A 27,732-nucleotide genomic window follows, 5' to 3' on the forward strand; every position below is an offset into this window, starting at 1 on the left:
TATGTACATTTTCAGCTGGTGGATGAGGGGACTGTGAATGAGCCAGGGACAGAGACATTATATATATATATATATATACGCACCACTAGAATATGAGAACTCGAGTGTGAACTATGCATTTCCGATACTTTCTTTGCAAATCCGACCTTGCAGATCCTTCTTATACACCGCAATCAGATGATTCAAGAGCCGGTCACTTTAAAACCAAGCATGTAGACCACATCCGTATGGTCAAATTTAAGAAAAAACAAAAAACCCATGAAAACCTCAGTTCACACTCTAGTTCTCATATTCTAGTGGTGACACACAAACGTGTGTGTGTGTGTGTGTGTGTGTGTGTGTGTATATATATATAGAGAGAGAGAGAGAGGTGATTGTCTTACCTCTTTTTTCATTAGGTCCCGTTAGGACCTCCTGAAAATCATACATTCAAGTTTTGCTCTATCTGTACTGTTAGATGTGTTTATCATTGTTTACTCAAAATGAAGCATGTATTTGATTAAGATTTTTTATGCTCAGATGTGTATTTTAAAGAGGTAAAAATATCAATGGTTGGTATTATACGAAAAATTGATGATAAAATATTTACATTTATACATCAAATTAATTTGAAAGAAAGCTTGTTTCTTAGTAAATAAGCAATGGTAAACACATCTCACGATTCAGTTCGAGCAAAAAATACAAGAAAGTATGATATTTAGAGGATCCTAAAGAGACCTAACAAAACAGGGGTAGGACCATCCCCCTTCTCATATATATATACATATATATATATATATATAATCACTTACATTTGGTATGTGAGGTACTGTACTCCCTAGCAGAAAGTCATGGTTGCATGTATTATTTAGTCAATCAGACCCTTAAATGTGTTGAACAGTGTAATATAGTAGCATCATTTGTATCACTAGCAATTTGTTCTACCCCCCACTAAGCATAAATATCACTATTATTTAAAGGTATTTATGTAATTTATTAGTGTAATATAGCATATTATCGTACTTGGTCATTTTATGAGATTTTCAAAATTTTGGCCAAGTTTGGGAGAAAAAACGTTTGGAGCTTGGTTTTTAGACTGATGCCTTTGAGTCTGGGCTTGGCCCAGGTCTCATCGACAAGGTCGTAATGAGTCAATCAAAGCAAGATAAAAAGTTTAATTTTCGACTTTTAAATTCAAGTGAAATTCGAGCAAAATTCAAGTTATTTTCAGGCAAAATTCGGAATTTGATATTCGTGTAATATGTCGTTGGATGCGTCTCGGAATTCTGAGCGCAACGACATTTTACTTTCCTGAATTCGAGTTTCGGATGGCCCGAAAATCTTTTTTTTTTTTTGAAAAAGGAGCAGTTTGTCGATTTGGATCGGGTTGAATCCAATGCATATGATCCAAATTATTATGTATTTAGATCTTATTTAAAACCTACTTAAATCTGGATTTAATCCAGATCTTGATCCATTTTCGTTTTGGGTATGAGTTTGGATTTTGGATCCAGATCCAAATCCAAGCCCAACGTTTTTCTAGCTTTTAATTCAATAAAAAGCTTTAATTTGGAGTTTAACTGTAACAAGGTTAAGAAGCCTTCTGGGTTAATTTGGTTATTTTGGGAGCCTTTAGATAATTTTTAATTAATTAATATTTAGTAATTAATTAATTAAATTATGTTAATTCCGAATTTTTATTTTAGGGCTGAGTAAGACTCCTTAAAAGAGTCCTTATTCTTACTTAAGAAGTATTAAGAAAGAGTTTTAAAAGAATTGAAAAGTTTTAGAAAAAAAGTCGACAAAGAAAATTATTTTTAAAACAAGTTTGGAAACTTGGGAGAGTTCTCATATTGAGAGCCTTTTAGAAAGGGCTGGAAAAGGGGGGGGGGGGGGGAGGGAAGAAGAAAGAGAAAGAAAGAAAGAGGGAAAGAGAGAGAGAGAGAGAGAGAGAGAGAAAGAAGGAAAAGAGAAGAAAAAAATAAGAAGGGTTCACCTTCTTCTCCGATCGTCCAACTCCCTTTTCATCTCGATTTTGAATTTCAAAAAAAAAAAAAAACAAGGTACGGGTCTCCTCTTTTGAATCCAAGTGAGAAATTGAATACTGATTCGATTCTATGCAATATTTTGGTTGGGAACAGTGTTGTGAGAGGTGTACGCCTCAATACCTGAAGCGTACGCCTCAGAGGCGAAGCGCACGCTCAAAGTATTGAAACGTTGCAGTGAAGCGTTTCAGGCTTGAAACGCACGCACGCCTCAAGTCGAAACGTGCTTCGCTTCTAAGGCGTGCGCATCAATGCAATTTGTGAAGGGGAAAAGAGTATAACCTTCAGCTTGTAGGGGTTGGGTGGCCTCGGCTTAGCCTCCTCGCTGTCGTCTTTGTGAGAGTGACTATCATCGTCGTTACGATTCTTTGTGAGGGAAGGTGTGGTCGCCTCCGCCGCCATGGAATTGATCGCTGACCTCCACTCTTCATCGCCGTCCTCCTCGCCACTGCTGTTGTCGTCCCTCATGGCGCCTCTCTCTCTCTCTGCTTTTTTGGCTTTTTTTTGTTGGTTTCTTTTTTTTTGTTTTTTCTTCAATGTCAATGCTTGATGGGTGATGCCTTGCTTGTTTCCATTGTTTTTTCTTGGGTGAATGCATGAGTTGGTCGTGTTTTTTTTTGTTTAGAAAATGATGGTGTATGTGGTATTTGCGTGCTTGTGGACAAGGTTGCATGACATTGGCAATGCTGGATGTTTTTTTTCTCTTTTGATGGTTATGGGTTTCCTTTATTCTTTGCTTTTTCTTTTTTGTTCTTCTTTTTTGGCTGTGGTCTTCTTTTGTTATGTTGGTTCCACGATATGGGTGTTTATGTTGGATTACAATGTGTTTTGTTGACCATTATCTGTTGTTTTTGAAGAGAAAAATCTTTGTTTTTAAAGGGTTATATAGTTTTAGCTCCTGCATGAATGCTCCATCGCATGAATGGTGCAGTTAATCAGACACTTCCTCATGCATGATGTTATTGTTTATTGGTTGTTGTCTGGAGGTCAACCTTTTACCTTTCTCCTTTTTCGCGTACAAGTGTTCATTCTTTGTTCTTATTAGATCATATACAGATCATATTAGAGTTGGTACCTGATTTCTTATGTTTTGGGTATTTATTGTACCTTCCTTTTTCTGTTAAAATGGTTCATGAATGTCCTTTTTTTGTGATGCTTTCTGTGGGAATCGATTTTATGTTGAGATATATCAGAGTGATTCAGCTGCATCCACAATTTGGAGGATTATCTTGACAAAATTTGCTTCTCCATTGACATGGTGTCTTATAATACATTGTGGTTGCTGCACCACAACAATTAATAGCATTGTATTTGGAAAAAATAAGCCTTTTTAGTATAATATCTTTCAGTACAATAAAGGCTTCAAGCAACTTATTGCAAGATGCCTTGAAATGAATAGTGTGATTCAAACAAGCAACCAACTTGTCCAATTCGACTCAAGAAAATGAACAAGAAATCTGGATTTGTTCTTTTGCTTAGTTATGCCATCTGAAACGCAGAGCACTCGACAGAATGAACATGCTGCAAATTCCTACCTGTCCTACCGAATTAATTCATTTGTTTGGTTTGCCCGAGTGATCTAGTGTTTGTTTAAGACTTTCAGCTTCAAGTGAAATCAATGTGATAGTTTCATTCGTGTTTAGTTTTAATATTGGATATTTCCCCCTTTTAAGCATTCTCTGAATCAGATATGCAGAACCAGTGGTCATGAGGCCCAATAGAGTTTGTCTAAGTGAAAGGGAAATCAATGGCTTCACATAGTTAAATTCTGGAGTTTGTGGATCCTTGAAGTACCTTTTCTATTACGCAGACTTATCTTCTATCTGGTTTATTGAACAAATTATTTTATACTGCACAATTTCATTAATTTTTGAATGTCTCATTAGCTACCAAATCTTTATTTCATGTCTTCCAGTTTTTAATTGATGCTGTTCTGGAAGATGGTACTAAAAATTCTACAGAATGTCAGAGAAAAAAATATTTTTTGTTTTAGTCTATATCTGAACTCCGCCTGTGTATAACTGTTTAGTTATACACCGCCGGTCCCAAGCCCGGATAAAGGAGGAGGGTTGCGGTAGGCCTGTGACAGCCAGCATAAAAACTTTGTCATACCCTATGAAAATGAACCAATATGAGAATTTCGTTGGGGCGTTCCCTATTGAGCGACGCGCTGTACTCTCTAGGCCCGGAGGCAGTGATAAATGGGCAAGGGTTGCTAGGTCGTCGGCCAGAAGCGACGCGTCACACCGGCGCCCGGGTGTGGTGTCAAATAGGCAAGGGTTCCCTCACTTTGTTGGACGGGTGGGGGTAAAGAAGTTAGTCCAAGACCATAAAATTAGGTTAGCCACTTGGAACATAAGGTCTTTAACTGGTAAGTTGGTAGAGTTAGTAGATGTTATGTGTAGGAGAAAGATTGATATTTTATGTCTTCAAGAGACCAAATGGGTAGGTGAGAAAGCAAAAGTGATAGAACCTTGGGGATATAAGATTTGGTATACAGGAATAAATAGGAATAGGAATAGGAATGGAGTAGGGATTGTTATGAGTCGTCAGTTTATAGATAATGTAGTTGACGTCCGTAGGAAGGGTGATAGAATTTTACTTATTAAATTAGTATTAGGTACGGATATTATTAATATTATTAGTGTTTATGCACCTCAAGTAGGTTTAGATGATTCCATTAAGCATCAATTTTGGGAAGATTTAGATGAAGTAGTACAAGGGATATCTTATGGAGAAAAGCTTTTCATCGGCGATGACCTTAATGGACATGTAGGCATTAGTAGGGATGGATTTGAGAGTATCCATGGAGGCTATGGTATAGGAAAAAGAAATGAAAGTGGAGGAAGGATTTTAGATTTTTGTTTGTCCTATGATATGATCTTAGCAAACACTTGGTTTAGGAAGAGGGAGTCTCACCTAGTAACATTTAAAAGTGGGGTTAATACGAGTCAAATAGATTTTTTCCTACTTAGAAAGAGAGATAGGGGTTGTTGCATCGATTGTAAGGTTATACCAGGAGAAAGTGTAGCTACACAACATAGAGTCTTAATTTTAGATCTTAGAATTAGACAATGCCGCAAAAGGGATAGACATAGGATAGATCCTAGAATTAAGTGGTGGGCACTGAAAGGAGCTAAACAAGGAATGTTTGTAGAGCAGGTAGTTAAGGAAGCTGATTGGTGTCTCGAGGAGGATTCAGAATCAATGTGGAATAAGATAGCGGGTGGCATGAAAAAAGTGGCTAAGGAGGTATTGGGTGAGTCTAAAGGCGGTGCACCACTAGGTAAGGATACATCGTGGTGGAACGAGGATGTCAAATTAGTTATTAAGGTTAAAAGAGAGTGTTATAGAAATCTAAGTAAGAGTCGTGATAATGAGAATTTGGAGAAGTATATGATAGCAAAGAAGAAAGCTAAAAAAGTTGTTCGAAACGCCAGGGCTAAGGTATATAAGGAGGTTTATGACAAGTTGGATACCAAAGAAGGCGAGAAGGATATTTATAGGCTTGCAAAGATGAGAGATAGGAAATCGAAGGATTTGGTTATGGTTAGATGTATCAAAGATGAAACGCAAAGGGTTTTAGTCAAAGATGAGGAGATTAAGGAGAGATGAAAAGATTATTTTGATAAGCTATTTAATGATAGTCATGCTCAAGATCTTGGAGACTTCTCCATTCCTTTTCATGAGATAAATCGTGACTTCATGCGCAAGATTCAAAAGAAAGAAATTGCAGAGGCTTTGAAGAAAATGAAATCAAGAAGGGCAGTTGGCCCAGATGGTATACCTATCGAGGCTTGGAAATGCTTGGGAGAGAAAGGTTTAGAATGGTTGACAAATCTTTTTAACTTGATTTGGCGAACAAATAAGATGCCTAATGAGTGGAGGAAGAGTACTTTGGTGCCTTTATATAAGAATAAGGGTGATATACAAGATTGCACAAACTATCGTGGTATAAAACTCATGAGTCATACTATGAAACTTTGGGAGAGGGTGATTGAGTCTAGGTTGAGGAAGGTTGTCACGAAATCGGAGAATCAATTTGGTTTTATGCCTGGAAGATCAACTATGGAAGCTATACACCTTCTTAAACAACTTATTGAAAGATATAGAGAGAGGAACAAAGATTTGCATATGGTTTTTATTGATTTAGAGAAGGCATACGATAGAGTACCTAGGGACGTTCTCTGGTGGACAATGATGAAGAAAGGTGTTTCTCTCAAGTACATTAGTATAATTAAAGATATGTATGAAGGAGTAGTAACCAATGTCCGCACTTGTGGAGGGGTGACAACCAATTTTCCGATAACGGTTGGGTTACATCAAGGATCTGCTTTAAGCCCTTTCCTATTTGCGATAGTGATGGATGAGCTTACGAGATCAATTCAAGAAAATGTACCGTGGTGTATGTTGTTTGCTGATGATATTGTTTTGATTGATGAGTCTAGAGTTGGGGTTAATGCTAAGTTAGAATTATGGAGACAGACATTGGAAGCTAGAGGTTTTAAGTTGAGTAAGAGTAAGACTGAATATATGGAATGTCGGTTTAGTCAGCAACGAAGTAGTGATGGGAGTGTAGTGAAGCTTGGTGAGCAAGAAATACCGGTGAATGATTATTTCAAATATTTGGGATCCATCATTCAAAAGTATGGAGAAATTGATGGAGATGTAAATCATAGGATAAAGGTTGGGTGGATGAAATGGAAAAGTGCAACTGGAGTGCTTTGCGATCGTAGAATGCCATTGTGGTTGAAGGGAAAGTTTTATAGGACGACTATTAGACCTGCTTTACTATATGGTACGGAATGTTGGGCTGCCAAGAGACATCATATTCAAAAAATGAGTGTAGCTGAGATGCGGATGCTTAGATGGATGTGTGGAAATACAATAAAAGATAAGATTCGGAACGAGGAGATACGTAAGAAGGTAGGTGTTGCACCCATTGAGAATAAGATGCGAGAGAATCGTTTACGGTGGTTTGGACATATTCGGCGAAGGCCTAATGATGCTCCAGTTAGAAGGTTGGAGAAATGGGAAAATATATTAGTTAAAAGAGGTCCGGGTAGGCCTAGGAAGACTTGGATGGAGATGATAGGAAAGGATATGAATGCTTTGAACCTCACCGAGGACATGGCATTGGATAGAAATGATTGGAGGAAAAGGATTCATGTGGAAGACCCAAAATGAATTTCTTTTTTGGTTCATATCGCTGACCCCAATTGTTTTGGGATGAAGGCGTAGTTGTTGTTGTTGTTGTTGTTTAGTCTATATCTTGAGTTCTTGATTATCGTTGGATTGCAAATGTGGGGATTCTTTAAACTAATGTTGGGCTTATGCCTGTAGGTTTTCTTCTTGATCCTTCAAAATGTAGCAAGCTGACCATGGAAGAAAAACAAGAGCTAGTGTATGAACTCTCAAAATGGGCAGAAGGTGCTCCAGAGCTTCTACAGTCATGGAGCCGACGGGAGCTCCTGGAGGTGATTTGTGCTGCCATGGGGAAAGAAATGAAATATACGGGCCTACCAAAATCTAGAATGATAGAGCGCCTGCTTAGGGTAGTATCTGAAAAAAGAACTGGACATAATGATGAGAGTGCACAATCTGGAGCACCTCCAATACTGCCAAGTACTCAAAGTACTCTGAGAAGGCAGAGGAAGACTGACAATCCTTCCCGATTAGCAATTGACACTAGCAGTTCCTTATACTGCCAGAATGTAGTTTGTAGGGCTACCTTAAGTTCAAAAGATACATTTTGATCATGAAGCTTACGCTTCAACGCCTCGCTTCATAACATGCTCAATGCCTCGCTTCGCCTCATCGCATTTAACAACCTTGGTTGGGAAAACCATGAAAAAAATGTGTTGAGTATGTGTTTCTTAAAGATCACATTGAGGATGGTCCATGGATCGTCCTCCATGGCTGTATTTTGTATATTTTACCCTTTTTATGAAATAAAAATTCTGTACTTGTATAACAATTTTTATTCATGGTGGGAGGGTTCTTTTAGGAACCCCTTTACTAGATATCGATTTCTGACGGTGGATTTTGGTATGGGTTGTGTAAATGCATGCAAATATGAGTTGAAATCATATTGTATGCATGTGTTTTTCAAAAAACGTGTAACGGTGTGTTTATGGAAGTCACCGAATAAATATGCATCGTTGAATAAGTATTCACAAATAGGATTTATTGTTTATGTTTATTGTTTTTTAGAAGGTGGCTTTTTCGTAAATGATTTCACAAGACACACTTGGATCTATTTTCTTAAAAGCAAATCTGAAGTCTTTTCACACTTTCAAATATTTCATCAGTTAGTTAAAAATCAATTCAAAGATATTTCAATTTTTCGCACTGATTCAAGGAGAGAATTTTTGTCTAAAGAATTTAAGGATTACTTAAACTTGTATGGCATTATACATTAAAAATCATGCATGTATACTCCTCAACAAAACGGGTTAGCAGAAAGAAAGCATAGGCACATCATAGAAACAACAAGAACCTTACTTATCACACATCAAGTACCAATGGTTTTTTAGGCCGAAGCCACGTTAACCGCAGTTTATCTTATCAAGAGGATGCCATCATCTTCCTTAAACAATATATCTCCAGTTGAAAAACTTTTTAAACAAATCCCAGATTACTCCAAGTTAAGAGTTTTTAGGTGAAAATGCTTTGCTTTTTTAAACAAAAATGATAAATTCTTTCTTCATGCTATTTCATGTGCTTTTTTAGGATATGCAAGTCATTAAAAAGGCTATAAATACTTTGATCTCAGAACTAGAAAATTATACATCTCAAGGAATGTATCCATAGTAGAAAAAGAAAGTTTTTTTGAAAACGTGAACTCTAAGAAAATAGATGAATATTCTTTTCTAATGGATTTAGTTCCAAAAATTATTAAAGATGATATCGCAACGAATCCAGAAAAACAACTCGATATGACAAATTCAGAAGCTCTTAATCCTTCTGATTGTATTCAATACTCTAGGCGAGGTAATTTAGAGACACCTTGTGCTCTCGAAAAATACACTAAAGAATAGGAACAAGTACCCACTAGATAGTCAACGAGAGTCTCTAAAGTTCGCAGAAAATTTGTGTCGTACGATTCTTTTTCACCAAAGTATCAAGCCTATATTGCATTAATACATTCCTATATAGAACCCTCTAACTATGATACAACAAAAAAACAATCTGAATGGGTCGAAGCAATGTCAGTAGAATTAAGAGCCTTAGAAAAAGCAAATACTTGGACTATCCAAGATCTTCCATCCGGAAAAAAGCCTATCGGATGTAGGTGGGTGTACAAAGTAAAAACCAAGAGTGATGGCACTCTTGAAAGGTTTAAGGCTCGTTTAGTTGCCAAAAGCTATTTCCAAGAATATAGAATAGATTATGAAGAAACATTTGCTCCAGTTGCTAGAATGACCACAGTTAGGATCCTGATAGCCCTAGCATCTTCAAAGAAATGGCATATATATCAAATGAATGTTAAAAACGCATTCCTCAATGAGAACCTAATTGAAGTATATATGAAACCACCACCTGGTACTAATATTCCCAAAGGAAAGGCCCTTCGATTAAACAAAGCATTACATGAACTTAAGCAAGCCCCAAAGGCTTGGTATGATAAATTTAGTCAAGTTATGATTGATTTTGATTTTCAATTTTGTCTTACTGACACTGCGTTGTTCGTTGAGAATTATAATGCAGGTATCATCATTCTTCTTCTCTACGTAGACGACATGAACATCACTGAAAGTGACAAGCAGAGAGTTGCTAACATTAAAAAAAATCTAAAAACACATTTTGAAATGAGTGATTTGGGCTTTTTGAAATTTTTTCTTGGCATAGAAGTTGCTTATTCTTCCAGAGGCTATTTGCTGACTCAGTCTAAATTTGCCTTGGATATTATTGGCAGGTCTAGTATCACGGATGAAAAGAAGGTTGACACTCCTGAAGTTGTAAACATCAAAATGAAGATTGATGATGAAGAACCATTTGAAAATCCAACACCTATAGACAACTTGTTGGGGCATTGTCTTACCTCTCTATTACCAGACCTGACATTGCACATGTCGTCCACACAACGAGTCAATTTCAGCATGCTCCTACCACTGTTCATATGGGAGCTGTATTACGCATTATTCGATATATCAAAACTTCAGTTTTTTGAAGACTTTTTTTATCTACTTCTTCTTCCTTTGATTTAACTGCTTATACCGATGCAGATTGGGGAGGTGATCCTAATGATCGACACTCAACTACAATTCTTTTTTATGTGGTTACATTTTTTTGTGACTTTGGAATTACTCAAAATTATTTGTATTTTTTTTGTTTTATTTTATTTTTTATAGGTGCTGGATTCTACAGATCCAAATAGTTCTAGTGCTTGTTAGGATCTATTTGTGGCACTAGACGGTGTGAGGGATAAAATGGTAGTTTTATATTTTTATTCCAGCCATGGATTTGAATATTGGATCCAATTTTGTCGTGAATATTGGAGGTCCAATCCATCTAGGTTGGAGCCTTCCTATTGGCCAACTCTTTTAGAGTGTCATTGGCCAAGGTGTGAGGTGGCCACTTAAGAGTCCAATCAAATCCAGCTACCTCACCGCCCATCCTTATTGGGCCTCTTGGAGGTGCCGCCCAAGGGGGACTATCTTTTCACTCTTGGCGGCTCTCCATTGGCCAGCCAAGAGGAGAGTAAGACAAAAATTTCAAAAGATGGTCCTTTATTGGCCTCTTGGGAGGTGGCCTCCCAAGGGACCAATGGGAGCTACAACCACTTTCTTCCCTCTTTAAAAGAGCTCTAGAAAATTGCAAGGGGGTCTTTTTGCATCTTTGAAAAAAATTCTGAAAAAGTTTTGAGAAGAAACTTGGATAATGAATGGGTGATTTTGGTGTTTTGAGCTGAACTTGGAGTATTCAAGCTTGGAGGAGCCGAGTAGGACGCCCTCCATCCTCGTGGCATCGTGCCGAACATGAAGGGCATCCACCATTGTTGTTCGAAGTTCACCATCGCTGCTGTTCGTGACCCATAGTATTGCGTGTGTTCCTTGGTGGCAGTTTTAGATTACACTTCTTATCTTGTAACCATTTGAGTTAAAGGAACATGTTTGTGGCTTGAACCGGCCAATTTTTGTCTCCAGCGGTTTGGCTAGAACCCGATTGCTTTATTAAACTTGTGTTGTGGATGTTGTTATTGCTTCCTGAATCTGTTATCTCATTGTTAGAGTTGGATTGTGTTTGCACCATATTTGGAATCTGTTTGCCTTTGAAAGAATTCAGTGTGAAGCTATTTCTTGAAATCTTGTGTGGTTGAATATCTTTCATGTTTGAGTTGAGCATTGTCTAATCAGAGTTGGGTTTCGAAGGAAGGACGGTTGAAAATTGGAGAAATCACCATTAGAAGTGTATTTTTCGTGCATGACAAACTTTAATCACCGAAAAATTAAAATTGGAAATAAAAACTTGTGTTTGTGTTTGCTATGCGTTTCTTCATTCTGGTCCTACTGACCTAGTCCCGCTAATCAGAGCATTTCTCCTTAGATATAGGTCTGTTTTGTGCATGCTTAGATTCGTTGGAAAGCCAACGAACTCCCCTACATTTCCCGTGTTCGGTTCGCTGACAAATTCTATCTTTATAGTCACTGAAAACGGATCCGAATCAAGAGTATAGTCATTCTGGTGACTGTATTTTTGGTGCGTCAGTTAGATATATTATTCGTATCATATCTTGGCACCCCGATATTGAAAAATTACGATTTTTGATTCGTTGGAAAGATATTTCTGTTGTCTGTGTTTTCTCTATTGATTATTTTCTCAAATTCAGTGTCCTACTGAGGCGAATTCCAGTAGTATCAGTCACTGTCATATTCCTGAAATTTCACTTGTACTGCTTCTACAATAGAATTTCGTTTCAGTGTCTTGGTCGCAAACCGACTCGTTGTCAGTCTGCACATGGTTGCCAAGGAGAAAGTGGAATCTGGGAGAGGACAACACTTTAGTGAAGAAATCCGGCAGTTGATACTCAGATGGTACATATGGTAGAGTGATTGTCTTGTTCAGGAATTCTTGACGAACATAATAACAATTCATTTGAATATGCTTAGTTCGCTCATGAAATGTATGATTACTTGTAATATAGGCAACACTTTTGTTATCACAAAATAATCTTGAGGGTTCGATTATGTAACTCCCAAGTCTTCTAGTAACTATCACAACCACACAAATTCAAAAGTCATAGTGGTCATGACACAATATTCAACTTCTGTAAAGGACATGGACACAATTTGTTGCTTTTTTCATCTCTAAGATATCAATGAATCGTCTACAAAAATACAAAAACGAGTAGTTGAGCGACGATCATTTACATTTCCTCCTTAATCAAAGTCAACATATGTAATAATATCTAATGAAGATGAAGATGATAAAAACAAACCATGATTAATAGTATTTTTAACATATCTAACTATTTTCATTACAACACTCATATGTACTGTAGTGGGAGAATGATGAAATTAAATAGCAGTATGAATAGCATGAACAATATCAGGATGAGTAATAGAAAGGTAAGTTATGGCTCCAATCATTTGGTGATATTGAGTTGGATCTTTAAGAGGTTTTCCATCATCTTTCTTCATTTTTGCATTGATGACCTTTGGTGTGTCCACTCTCTTTTCATCGGTAAGACCTGACCTTTTAATTGTTTCGGTTGCATACTTAGTCTGAGACAAAAAATACTTTCGGGATGAATAAACAACTTTTATTCCAAAAAAATATCGAAGAAAACAAAGATCTGTCATGTCTAAGTTTTTTTTGAAAAACATCTTTGATATGACCAACTCCCTATTTCTCACATCTTGTTTCTCACATCTTGTGATAATCATATTGTCTACATAGAAGAGTAAGATAATTATACCTACATCAGATGACTTAACAAACAAGGCAGTATCAGTATAAGAACATTTAAATCCTTGTTGAACTATCACATTACTAAAACTGTCATACCAAGCCTTAGGAGCTTGTTTTAGACCATACAAAGTCTTTCGCAAATGCACAATTTTTCCATGTGCGTAAGAAGAGGAAGCTCACAAACGGAACTTCAAAAAGAAGCTCACAAACAATCTTTCACAATGAACACATTGGTTCATACAACACACTTATAAAAACCGAAATACTCAAAAGAGTGCACACAAAAAAGTGAAAAATATTTCTCATTAAAGTAGGATAAAGCCCACACAAAAAGTATTTTATACAAAGGGGTTTTACCCCATATTTATAATGCTCACAATAGAGAGCCAAGAGGGAGTCGTTGGACTCCCAACGACTCTTAATAGAGTCGTTGGGGGTCCAACGACTCTAATGATACAAGTGCTTTTTGACTTTGTCCAAAAGCACTCAAGTCCAAAAAGTTAAAGACAACCTTAATCCTAATTACAAACTAACTAGACTATGCAGCTAGAATAATTAACTAAATATATTATAAATGTTTATTACATTTTAACACTCCCCCTCAATCTTACTGTTGAATAACCGAAAGTTTATCGAAGAGAAAGTAAAATCGAGGAGCAGTGATTGGATTGGTAAAAAAATCTGCCAATTGATATTCTGAGGTAACATATGATAGATCAATGGTGCCATATAGGAACTCCTCTCGTACGTAGTGACAATCCATTTCGATATGCTTGGTGCGTTCATGGAATGTTCGCTTGTTGGCAATATAAATAAAACTTTTGTTATCACAATATAGTCTTGATGCTCTTGTACTTTCAACACCCATGTCATGAAGGAGACGCCTTAGCTAGACCACTTCCATAGTGGTTGTAGTCATCGCTCTGTATTCAACTTCAGTTGACGAATGTATTCAACTTCAGTTGACGAAAGAGAAACTTTTTGCTGCTTCTTACGTCTCTACGAAATCAATGATTCACCTAAAAACACACAAAAAGAATTTTATGAGATGGATGAAACAAAAATCTCAAAAATTAAATTATATAAAATGACCAAAATGACCCTAAGATCCATTTGAACCTAAACGAGTTGAATCTTCTGGGGTAAGACTTCCTGGATTGGGTCTTCAAACACGGATCGTTCTCCTGCTCCTTGCTAATATCCAAATGCTCTGGATGCTCTACATCACAAACTCTCGGTTGTGATTCTGTGAGTTTAAGTGGGGTATTAGAATATAAGTGTTTCTTTTATTATATATATATTGTACATGTAATACCCTTTGGGGGTATTTTGGTCATTTGGTCATTTGACATTTGTAATAGGAACAACCCAATAAGGGAAGTGTTTTTTATTTTTCTTTATTTTTATATTTATTAGGACATGTTTGACATCTGTTATAATGTCAAGGGAATTCTTGCCCTTGACAATATAACCGTTAGGAGCTCCCACGAACTATATTTTGGGAGCTCCTCACTCCCCTCTTGTGTATACATATGGGCCTTGAGCCCCTAGTATTACTATGCATTTTGTGTGCATTTGATACTCAATAAAGTCCTTATTTATTTACGTTGTGTATTTCTCCAAGCCCCTAAGCGGCTATTGTTCTTGGGGCCATTTCTCTAAGCCCCCAACTGGCTATTGGCGTTTTGCCCCTTTGTGTAGGTTTGTATTTGCCTCTTGTTTAAGGTGCAAGATCTCATTACAGCAATCATATCCTATAGACATATGCATGCAGCAAGAGCACATGCAACACACAAACACACACAAACTGGGTTATTTATAATGGGAGGCATCAGCTACCACTCACAACCAAGCATCGTTTGGGCCAGAATCTCCACCTTCAAAGCATACACTCATGTATATGCACAAAACACCCTTTCATATTTCAAACCATCCAATTCTCTTAAGTGCATCTGTGAACATCACACTGTCAAGTGCATTTATAACTCGAGCATAACTTTCTTTTTGAATACTGTAGCATATTTGATGCTTCCGTAATTCCGCATTGGCCATTCAGCATTCACACTCATTTTCTCATCATTGATATATTTTAAAATTAAAATAACAAAAGTAATAAATGCCTTCAGATAGTTTTCTTGCAAAAATAACAAAGTTCAAAAGCATATCAGAAGGAACTTAGGTATACAAGGCAAATGCATGGTTGAGAGGAACAAAACTGTGGGTGCATTTGACATTAAAACTTGACTGAATCATGTCATTATATTATGCACCATCATTTTATGCTTATAATCAACATGATCACAAACACCTTCCTCATTGTTAATGAGTGCACCAACAGAGAGGACAAGCAATAAACATGCACGTGAAATCCATTTTCAAAAGAAATAACAGCAAAATGTGCATTATCGTCATTCTAAAAATAGTTCATTTTGCTCCAAATATTGGCCTCAATACAGAATTTAAAATGGTTAACCAGAAAGCACTAAAGAAAGTATGTGTTCAAAGTCAGATTTTCATATGGAATAAAAGTGTAGCCAATCAAATTAGAAACACACTATAGTAAAATGAAGAACTCATATTCAAGAAAAATATAGCTGAACAGTAATAAATTAAAAACAAATCCATGCATAGGAGATGAGAACACAAAAAATATAACAGTGACATCCAGGGCCAAACCAAATGACACAGAATAAATGAAGTACATACAGGTCCACATCTGTAAGTGTTTACAAACTTTGGTCAATAAATACTTGAGGCGAACTTTTCTGTCAAACATTATTCAATGTAACGTTTAGTACATATTATGTGGTTATCCATGTTCACTCTAATATTCTGTTGTTTTTGTCTAAAAAAGGAACCATGCCGGTATTACTAGCTAGAACATGACACTTCTAAGGAGTTTCAGAACAAATATGCAAAGCAAACATGAAAGAAAAAAAAATTTGCTGCCATCAGAAACAGATATCCTCGTAAAATATCAATTGCAAGATTGGTACCTCATCCTCCCAAAATGAAGAGATATTTTTTGGGAAAAGGGATGCCAGGTAACATAAAACCTGAAACAAGAATAATGCCAATAATATGAATTTAATATTTCTGTGAAGATCATCAATCAAAAGAATTAAACAATTGCACATATTACACAAACTATGAATATAATATTTTCAGCAAGATATAAAAGTAACAATAACTGCAAAATGAATAGAATGAAATAAATGAGCTAAATAGAATTCATAATAGTAAGCATAATTGGTGATAAGTTTTGAATCATGCATCAATTGCCGGTTCCTTGAGATTGTTCAAATCTAATGGCTAGTTATGGCTTATCCTCTGCAGTGTTCTAAGTAACCAATAATTGGTCCAGTACAATAAGAATAATGATCGGGCATGACTTTGCTGAGAATTATGAGTAATTGACCACAAGAAAATTGGACTTGGAGAGGACATAAATTTCTAATCATTTAGCACCTGGTGAAGACTCAATTCCCATAATCATCAAAAATGGAATCCACAGATGTGTCAATACCTTTTATAAACTTTTTATTGTTGAAAAGACATGAAATGGAATCCTTGTTAATCAAAAAAACACAAACAAACTAAAGAACAAGGTGATGAGGCATCACACAATAACAGCAGAAATCTAAAATAGATACAACTTTCTGTGATTGTATTCTTATAGAATCAAGCCATTGTAACGTAGAATCTGGTCATTTAATTCTGGCATACATAAATTTCTCACTTGTCATTAATGGTAATAGCATTGCTCGACCACTACTCAAAAGTCATGGAATTTTGCTCTAGCCATGTCAACCACCATGTTTGTAGTAGTCACTAACACCACAGCACAACTATTTTTTCTCAATCCTCTCCCGGGGTGCTAGAATGAGAGAGCAAATATTTGCGTCCTTCCTAATATTGGAGTCCAAATCCACAAGAATCAAATTAAAAAGAAACTGAAAGTGGAAGCAGGACCAACAGAGATGTAAGACTGCATCTTTATCATTACTTCACATCAGATGAAAACCTTTTCAAGTTCAGTTGGGTGAATGCATCAGTGATCGCCCTATAGAATGGCCACAACCCCAAATGGTCAATTTAGGGAAAGGGAAGGACCTTGCCCACACAAAGCTGTGTAACATGGCTTGGCTGAAAATGTGCCCAACTTTAACCATTTCTACAAAAGGAAATTCTGATTATTAAGAAGTTCTCCATACTCCAAAGAAACCAATAATCAATTGCCGTCTTGATAGGTCACTTTTCTTTCTCACTAAGTGATCAGCTCAAGCTTGAATTTTTACTGTAACGTCCCAAAATTTCAAACTCGCAAACCTTTCAGTAAACAGGCAAGAGACTAGAAAAAATATCTTTCCTTCAGAGTTTGTTTATGAAATCAGTGAAAGACTATTCTTTTGTTAATTCAGAAGGCAAGCTGACAACTTTGGGCACGTTAGCTAAAAGAACCAAAACTCACAAAATTCGGATATCCCAAGGAAAATCCGTTACAAACCCAAAGCATCCAGGACGCGAGCTAAGAGTAGGAAGAAGAAGTCTTGAAGTCATCTTGTCATCGCGCCATCGCTCGTGGTATACCTAATCATCACATGTACCCATAGAATGGGTTAGTTTCGCGAAAAACTAGTAGGTGCACAAGAGAGACTACAGGAAACTGAATTAAGTACATTTAATTCAGTATGCTAAGCAGTTTTAAACAGATAAGCAGTGCAAACGGGTAAGTAGTGCAACAAGGTAAGCGGTGCAACAAAGTAAGCAGTTCAAAGCAAGTAAGCAGCGCAACTATCAAAACGTAGCAAGACGATTCATTTGATCGTAAGTTGTGAACTACCACACAACAAGCTTGTTCTCGTTCCTAAAACAGGGTCTCTGCATCTAATCATTATCAGGACATCGTTTGTCGCTCTCACTACTTTTAACAAATGCTTTGTCCTGAACCACCTTAAACTATTCTCATCTCTCAAGGCCTTACGCGACTAACTGTCACCGGTTATGACTCACCTAAGGCGTCATACTTTCTCAGAAAAACCCACCCTTCCATAGAAGGTCCAAAACATGATCATGATCTAAAATCGCTAAAGATCTGATTCTCACATCAGGGTTCAGCATGTAATCATGCTAAAACAGAAAGCCGAAACTATAAATTCATAAGTGGCTATCCCAAACAATCTTAGAAGATCATCACAGCTCATCATAACTTTATATGGTAATCAAAACACAAGATCCACGTCGGATCTTTCGGTCAGGAAGATATACGATCTGACAAGAAATTACCGCCCTAGAGGGTATACCTGGTCTTAGACCATACACTTCCTCACAGGAGTTCACCGGCTTTGCGGCTACTCGTTCATGGGCAGTGTACATCTTCACAGAGATTCTACCGCTCTAGCCGGATTACCCGATCTGGAAAATGTATAACCTCACAAAGAATTCCGCCCTAGATGGTACACCTGGTCTTGGACCATACACTTCCACACAGGAGTTCACTGTCTTTGCGGCTACCCGTTCGTGGACAGTGTACATCCTCACAGAGAATCTACCACTCTATCCGGGTCACCTGGCCTTGATCATACATACCCTCACAGCGAAACCTTTGGGAAGCCGGTCCCCAACAAATGTCATATACAATGAAAATCATTGTAATACACGCATCAACACAAATGACCGCTCTCAGGGTTGATAGCCACTATTACAATCAACAAGATCAACGTCAGATCACCTAGTTTGGAAAATGTACAATCTCACAAGGAATTACCGTCCTAGAGGGTATACCTGGTCTTGGACCATATACTTCCGCACGGGAGTTCACCGTCTTTGCGGCTACCCGTTCGTAGACAGTGTACATCTGTTAAGACATATGTAATAATACATCTATATATATATATATATATATATATATATATATATATAAATATAGATGTATTCACCATAATACCCGATAGGGGTACTATGGTCTTTTCACAAGTACCCAATAGAGGTACTTGTTTTATTTCTTTTTATTTTTCTGTTTTTTATTTTTGTTTTTTTATTGTCTAATATGTATTTTGGGATACCAAAAGGGGCCCCACAATGGAGTCGTTGGGGGCTCCCAACGACTCTATTGGGAGCCCCCTTTGGTCTCCCTTTTCTTATAAATAGGGGGAACCCCCCTTGTATTTGGTATTGCTTAAGAGAGCTCCTCTCCAATAAAAGAGATATTTTTTTTATGTGTGTAGCCTTATTATAAGGCGCTTCGTATATCCCTTGGTGGATTTCCTCTCTTATGCTTGTTTCATTTGTCCGTGTTGGACATAGTGAATGCTTTGGCATTCTTGGATTCTTCCGCATACTTCATTACATGGTATCAGAGCCATACGATCTTCTAAGGTAAAATCGTGTCTCTCTCTACTTCCTTTCTTTTTCACATCTTCATTTTGTAGCAATGGAAGTCAAGATCGATCTATCATTCATGCTCAATGGGAAAAATTACATGATGTGGGCATCCGCAATGGAGAATAATGTCAAAGGCAAAAAGCTTTGGGGTTATGTAATGGGAACCGTTCCGGAACCCCAACTTAAGCTCACAAAGATGGAAGAAGATCAAGAGAAAGCACTTGAAGGTGATGCTCGTCTCAAAGCCATAGAAGATTATCAACACCAAATGGAAGATTGGGAGAGCAACCATGCAAAAATCCTAGCATGGTTTATGAATAATGTCGAACTTAAGGTATGTGCAAATATTGCAAAATTCCGCCGGGCAAATGAAGTTTGGTTTTTTATGAAGGGTATGTTTATCCAAAAGGATCTTGCAAGAGCTTATTTTTTGCAAGAAAAAGTGAGAACCACAAAACAAGGCGACATGAGCATACAAGACTATTATAGTGCTCTAAATCCTTTGTGGGATGAATTGGCTCTTTTAGAGCCTAAATGGGTGGCTATGGAGGATGTGGTACTAAGAAAAAAATAAATGGAACAAGATAGATTGTTTCAATTTTTATTTGGGCTTCGTCCCGAATTTGAACAAGTTAGATCCTCACTTCTCCATAGATATATGTTTCCTCCATTAGAAGAGGTTATTGCCGAGATTACTCAAGAAGAGACTAGGCATAGCATGGGTAAAAGCATAGATGAAGTTCTTGTCGTATCTAAACCCAGCAATCATGTTAAAACATACAAACCACCTCATTTTGGTAAGCAAGGGAGTGGTGGAAGAAAAATGATTATATGTCATCATTGTTATGAGCCGGGACATATTAAACCCGTTTGCCCAAAGCTAAATGGGGCATTCAAGCCAAAGGTGGCTTCCGTTGAGGAATCATCCACCAAAGAAGATGACGGCAAGAACGGGGATCTCAAAGATACTCTTGGTCAAATCTCCGTGGCTCTCCAACAAATTCTAAAGGCTACTTCTTCCACCTCCGGTGCCGTCATTGCCTCATCATCACCTCTCGGTACGTACTCTTGAATTTTAGATTCCGGAGCCTCTTTTCACATGACTCCTCATGAAAATGCATTAACCAACGTGCACACCAATTCAAAATTATCTTGTGTCTCTACGGCCGATGGAGCTTTTCTCAAAATAAATGGTATTGGAACTCTTGATTCTTAAAATGTTCAAAATTTTCTTGTTTCAAAAGTTAGAATAGTTCCTAAATTAAATTTTAACCTCTTTTCCGTTTCTCAAATTGCCGACCATGGATGTGAAATATCTTTCTCATCCCAAGGGTGCTTTGTGCAGGATCTCCGGTCCGGGAAGCGGATTGGGCAAGGCCATAGGAAGGGAGATCTTTATTTTATGGATAACTTAATGCTTCCAAATACCTCATTTTGTACTTATGTCCAAGACAAAAATATTGAAACTTGACATAAAAGGCTTGGACATCCAAGTTACTCTAAAATGTATCTTTTTCCTTTTGGAAACAAGTTTTGTAAAGAAAAAGATATCAATTGCAAAGATTGTTTTTTTGGAAAAATGAAGTCTATTCATTTTCCTATTAGAACCTTTGTGACAACAAGACCTTTTGAATTGGTGCATTCCGATGTATGGGGACCATCTCCGGTTCTATCCAAAGGTGGTTATTCATATTATGTTACCTTTATTGATGATTATACTAGATATGTATGGATCTATTTTCTTAACCTTAAATCGGAAGTTTTTAACTTCTTCAAAGAATTTCATGCAAAAGTTCAAAATCAATTTCAAAGTCAAATATCCATTCTTAGATCTGATTCGGGTGGAGAATACTTATCAAATGAGTTTCAATCATATTTAAAACAACATGGCATTTGTCATCAAAAATCTTGTCCAAGAACTCCTCAACAAAACGGCCTAGTGGAAAGAAAACATAGACATATTTTAAAAACCACTAGATCTTTACTCATTTCTAAAAATATTCCTTAAAGTTTTTGGGCCGAAGCCGTGTTAACCTCCACCTACTTAATCAATAGAATGCCATCTTCAAAATTGAACAATATCTCTCCTTATGAAAAACTTTTCAATATGACACCCGACTACAATCGTCTTCGTATTTTTTGGTGTAAATGCTTTGTTCTTTTACATAAAAGAGATAAATTGTCACCTAAAGCAATAGAATGTGTATTTTTAGGATATGAAGAAAATCAAAAGGGCTATAGATGCTTTGACTATAAAAACAATAAGTTATTTGTCTCCAAAGATGTGACCTTTTTAGAAGATGAAAATGGATTTGAAATATTGGAAAAACCAAATGAAATTGATTATATGTTTATTAATGATCTTTTAGAAGATTCAAATGATGACTCTTTGAGTCATCCAGAATTTTTAGAAAATACTCATGATTCTCATGATAATGATGTATCACCAACTAATGGTGACAATCTCCAAGTATACACTCGGCGTGAGGAAGCACAACCTATTAGTGCTTTAGAAAAATTCTTGCGGCTTAATGAACCTCTAGAAGAAACCTCCCTTAGGCGATCTTCTAGAGAATCGATTCCGCCAAATAGGTTTGTCTCATATGAAACTCTCTCACCTAACTATAGAGCTTGTCTAATAGCCTTGCATTCTTACTATGAACCTTCCCATTATAATCAAGCAAAAAATATTCCTCATTGGGTTAAAGCAATGAAAGTTGAACTAGATGCTTTAAATAAGGCTAAAACTTGGGAAATAGTTCAACTTTCTCCAAATAAAAAAGCTATAGGATGTCGGTGGGTCTACAAAGTCAAAACAAAAAGTGATGGTTCTCTAGAACGTTATAAAGCTAGATTAGTTGCTAAGGGATATTCACAAGAATATGGCATCGATTATGAGGAAACTTTTGCCCCCGTGGCTCGCATGACAAGCGTTAGAACTCTAATTACTATAGCATCATCTAAGAAATGGCCTATATTTCAATTAGATGTTAAAAATGTCTTTCTTAATGGTCAGTTGAATGAAGAAGTATATATGGACCCTCCACCGAGAATTAGTGTTAACCAAGGTCAAACTCTTCGGTTATTAAAAGGTTTATATGGCCTTAAACAAGCCCCTAAGGCTTGGTATGATAGATTTAGTGCTATCATGTTACAATTGGGATTTCGTTCATGTTATACTGGCACTGCTCTTTTTGTTAAACGTGCAGGTAATAGTATCATCATCCTTCTGCTTTATGTTGATGATATGATCATCACTGGCAATAATGAAAGTGGTATTCTTAATGTTAAAAATATGTTAAAATATAATTTTGATATGTCTGATATGGGTTTTGTCAGGTACTTTCTTGGTATAGAAGTAGCATACTCTCCTCGAGGGTATATATTGTCACAGATGAAGCTTGCTGCAGACATATGTTCCAAATCTGGGATTTCAGATGACAAAAAGGTGGAGACTCCCGAGGTTATCAATGCTAAACTACGACTGGAGGATGGAGTTCTACTGGATGATCCTACGCCCTACAGGCAACTCATTGGCTCTCTTACCTATCTGACTATCACCAGGCCTGATATTGCTCATGTTGTGCACTCTGCAAGCCAATTTCAGCATGCTCCTACATCTGTGCATATGAGTGTTGTGCTTCGGATCATTCGATACATCAAAAATACTTTGACTAAAGGGCTATTTCTATCCTCACTCTCTTCCTTAGATTTACTGGCTTATACTGATGTTGACTGGGGAGGAAACCCAAATGATCGAGTCTCAACTACTGGCTTTTGTGTTTTCTTAGGAGATTCGCTAATTGCTTGGAGGTGCAAGAAACAGCAGAAAGTCTCATTGTCTTCTACTGAAGCAGAATACAGGGCTATGGCTACTACTACAATGGAGCTTGTGTGGCTTCGAAGTCTTCTTCAAGATATGGGAGTCGAAATTACCGGGGCTTCGAAGCTTTGTTGCGACAACAAAAGTGCCATCTATATTGCCAGCAACCACACCTTTCATGAGAGGACTAAACATATTGAAATGGACTGTCACTATGTACGTGATGAATATCTTCGTGGGACAGTTACACTGCCATATGTCACTTCAGAATATCAACTTGCAGATTTCTTTACCAAAGCCCTGCCTGCTCCTCGCTTCTTGTTCCTTCTTGGCAAACTTTCGGTCATCTCCCCCGTAAAGTTTGAGGGGGGGTGTTAAGACATGTGTAAAAATACATCTATATATATAAATATATATGTATTCACCATAATACCCGATAGGGGTATTATGGTCTTTTCACAAGTACCCAATAGGGGTACTTGTTTTATTTCTTTTTATTTTTCTGTTTTTTATTTTTGTTTTTTTATTTTCTAAAATGTATTTTGGGATACCAAAAGGGGCCCCACAATGGAGTCGTTGGGGCCCCCAACGGTCACAATTGTGACCGTTGGGGGCTCCCAACGACTCTATTGGGAGCCCCCTTTGGTCTCCCTTTTCTTATAAATAGGGGGAACCCCCCTTGTATTTGGTATTGCTTAAGAGAGCTCCTCTCAAATAAAAGAGATATTCTTTTTATGTGTGTAGCCTTATTATAAGGCCTTTCGTATATCCCTTGGTGGATTTCCTCTCTTATGCTTGTTTCATTTGTCCGTGTTGGACATAGTGAATGCTTTGGCATTCTTGGATTCTTCCGCATACTTCATTACAACATCCTCACAGAAAATCTACCACTCTAGCAGGTTACCTGGTCTTGATCATACACGCCCTCGCAGATAATCCTTTGGAGATTAAGTCCTCAACAGATACCACACTCAGTGATCCATGCATCAATACAATCGACTGCTCCGAACAATTGACCGCTCTTGGGGTTAGTAGCCACCAATATGGGCACAAGCATGTATATCAGCAATATGCATCGTATCACTCCACATGGTAAAACAAAATACAAGATCACTCATTCCTCCAATAAGGTTCCATGAACCATGAACCATGAACCTATTATCGCATCCAACATTTCTTATCATGTGGCATAACAATCACATCACACCGAAGCATATAATCCTACGCATAATATTATTGCCACAAGGAATATTACAATCCTCAAATAGGACCTCAAAGCATGTGTAAACGACACATGAGAACATGCAGATATGGCAATCCAGTTGATTCTATAGGCGAAGAGTAACTAACTCTATCTGATAGCCAAACAAAACAACTGAAAAAGACAAGCACGCATAACAATGCTCGTAATACATACAATTACCATCAAATGGATCAGTCCATCAGTAAGTAATTAAATTAATCGTAAGGCATAAACCATTGCATCGCAAGCCATTCATAAGTTATATATGATAAGCAATCATGCGGCAGCAGTTATATCACAATAAGTAAGCAGCTTATAAGACAAGCGGTCACATCAAACCTAGTTGCCACCAGTTCGTAGATTACGAGTTGTATGCAATCACATCAATCATAAGAGATGCAAGCCAACGTGCTACATTACAATAAGCATCAAACAGTTCAACCAAGGGGTAAAGCAAGTCACATGCTAATATGTAGCAATTGGCATAATGCTATTATTATAAGCATTTAACTAGTATGAAAAGCTAGATGTTACTTAGCAAAGAACTGCGTAAGCACTTTAACAAACTAGAGTAACGCCTCAACAGGCAGGTACAACTCAACGAGTAGCATATTGAACTACCGAGCAAGCAAGCAATCGACCAGTGTGAACAGACTTTATGTTTCGATATTACTGACCTGCGGGTACGCGCAGGCAAAACGTAGAAACAACTGAGACTAGTTTGGGCGTCTGTTATTCTATGTATTTTCAATAACCCGAATAGCTAGTTGAGTCCGCTCCTATAGGGACGGCTTTAGCCGAGAGAGGATTCCCCAAAGGTAGGTAAGCAGTGTCACGGATGCATCCAACTTCTGCAGAAGTGTTGAGCTAACTATTGTATCCCCTTTCCCCTCACTCCAATGACTGGAGAGGCCGGATCATTGCCCGTGAAGTGGTTGTTAACAACATGTCCATTATAGTTTTGTACCGCTTTGTCCTCTCTCTTGACAGACAACAAGAAAAGAATGGGTGAGTTAGGGGTTGTTTAACTAACGACCCATTCTATGTTGTGGTCTTTAAACCACTCGAGCATCTTTTCTGTGAATGCGAATGTGAAGCCATTTTATGTGATTACAGCATTGTGCATTTAGCACTATTCGAGGTCACACGACTGTCTCATCCGATCATCGCAGTACTAACGTGTAGTGCACGACTACAAGTACTCTAGGATGAAAGGGGTATAATTCCTTAATCAAAACCTCAACAGAAGTATTTCACAAAGATGTAATGTTTCTCAAGCTTTACTTTTGACATTCTTTATCTTTTAAAACAGCCAGCAGCTTGTGCCAGCATTTGGCATGTGATTATCTCGAATCTCATCCGCTATCGGGGTATCTACATGCCTCGCATGACTCGATACCGACCTCGATAGACGGGATACGGGTTTCTCAACAGAACCAGCCAATCACATCCTTCCAAATGCTTCGATTTAAAAAGTCTTTGGTGCTTTTGTGCAGCTCCCTAAAATCTTAAGTAGACTTTGCAGGACTGCGTACACGAAGAGCCAGGATCCTTGCGAGGTATCTCTCTCCTTAGACGAGGATGTATCACTAGCTCCTGACTCAACTCTTGTCGCAAGAGGGAGAGTGGTAGATGCCTCTTGCATCCTCCACGAGGATGCCTCAAACGCGTATGCAATGAGTGAAAACCTGAGCGTCATCTGCAATAGCAAGGCAGTAACAATATACAAAAGCAAAAGCCTGAGCGCAAAGCGCTACGGCAAAGTAAAGGACTGTAAGCAGGAGTGCAACGCAAAACCTTTGCGCGATGCGCGACGGCAAAGTAAAGGCTGTAAGCAGGAGTGCAACGCAAAACCTTTGCGCGATGAGCGATGGCAAAGTAAAGGTTGTAAGCAGGAGTGCAACGCAAAACCTTTGTGCGATGCGCGATGACAAAGTAAAGGACTGTAAGCAGGAGTACAACGCAAAACGTTTGTGCGTTGCGCGACAGCAAAGTAAAGTCTCTAAGCAGGAGTGCAACGCAAAACATTTGCACGATGCGTGACGGCAAAGTAAAGGACTGTAAGCAGGAGTGCAACGCAAAACCTTTGCGCGATGCGCGACGGCAAAGTAAAGGACTGTAAGCAGGACTGTAATGCAAAACTTTTGTGAGATGCGCGACGGCAAAGTAAAGGACAAGGATCGTGAAACCGCGTCCTTGAGTTAAATGCGTACTCGTATAAATATATATGATATATATATATGCATATATATTTATTTAATTGTCCTTTTTAGTTAATTGAACTCAATTCAATTGTCCAAGTCTTCTGTGCAATCTTCTCCTACCTTGGGGAGTTGCAAGCTTGCTGGCATCTGCTAGTGTAAGCGATGGACGGCTCGGGTCGCGGAGCGTGAGCAGGATCCGTCGCACGAGCTGCAAAAGTAACAATCTTAGCAAGCTAATATCAAAAATAGAAGGTCAGGGGCATTGTCGTCGTCCTGACATAAGAGAAGCAGAGGCAGGGGCATCGTGCCCTTACGCACCTGCTATAAGCGCAAGAAGCAGGGGCAGGGGTTGTGAGCCCCTGTCGACCTGTTGTCAACAAGCAACGAGGAGGCAGGGGCCTCACTCCTACCGAGAAACGAGAGGCAGGGGCCAAGGCCCCTGCAGATCTATGATATGCAGGCGACAGGGGGCGTCGCCCCTGTCGACAAAGGACAGGCAGCGGTCCAGCCCCTGCAACGACAGGCAGGGGCCCGGCCAATCCAAAAGTTTCAGACAACAGGGGTGATGCCCCTGTCGGCCTGCCAAAAGATGACAGGTAGGGGCCACAGCCCCTACCGGCCAAAGGCAATAGAGAGAGAGTGAGGGGCAGGGGCTGGAAACCCCTGCGAGTCGATCAACAACAAGCGGCATGGGGGGCATAACCCCCTACCAACCAGTCGGACACAGGCGACAGGGGGCATCGCCCCTGCCAGCCTGCCGACTGAAAAGGAGGAGAAAAGAAGACGAGGGTGCAGGGAGGAGCTCGACCCCCTCCCCTGCCACAAGAGAGCAGGGAGGGGCTCGGCCCCCTCCCCTGCCGATATAGGGAGCAGGGAGGGGCTCGGCCCCTCCCTCGCTGAAAAGAGTCGCAGGGAGGAGGCTTTGCCCCTCCCCTGTAATTTAGGGCAGCAGGGAGGCGACTCGACCGCCTCCCTGCACAACGGAAAGTTGAGGGAGAAAGATAGGGGATCGGGGGAGAGACCAGAGAGCAAAGAGGAAAAAGAGGCGTACCTGGAGAGGCTGCCGAAGAGAAGCTCACCGGAGAAAGGAAGTCGCCGGAAGGAGGGGGGTCGCCGATGGGGGTGCTCGGCAACGCAGAG

General features: G+C 38.5%; 1 protein-coding gene across 1 annotated transcript in view; it reads right to left on the reverse strand.

The window, feature by feature from the left end:
• LOC149822456 (ARM repeat superfamily protein) overlaps window positions 1-27,732 on the reverse strand; it is a 264,124-nt gene that overhangs the window by 175,751 nt on the left and 60,641 nt on the right. Inside the window, exon 21 of the mRNA XM_089981529.1 lies at window positions 15,935-15,994. Coding sequence (XP_089837655.1) covers window positions 15,935-15,994 — 60 coding nt within the window. The remainder of the gene's footprint in view (window positions 1-15,934; window positions 15,995-27,732) is intronic.

The sequence above is a fragment of the Nuphar pumila genome, chromosome 11 (genome assembly GCF_984573655.1).
Source record: "Nuphar pumila chromosome 11, dmNupPumi1.hap1.1, whole genome shotgun sequence".
Classification (NCBI taxonomy): Eukaryota; Viridiplantae; Streptophyta; class Magnoliopsida; order Nymphaeales; family Nymphaeaceae; genus Nuphar; species Nuphar pumila.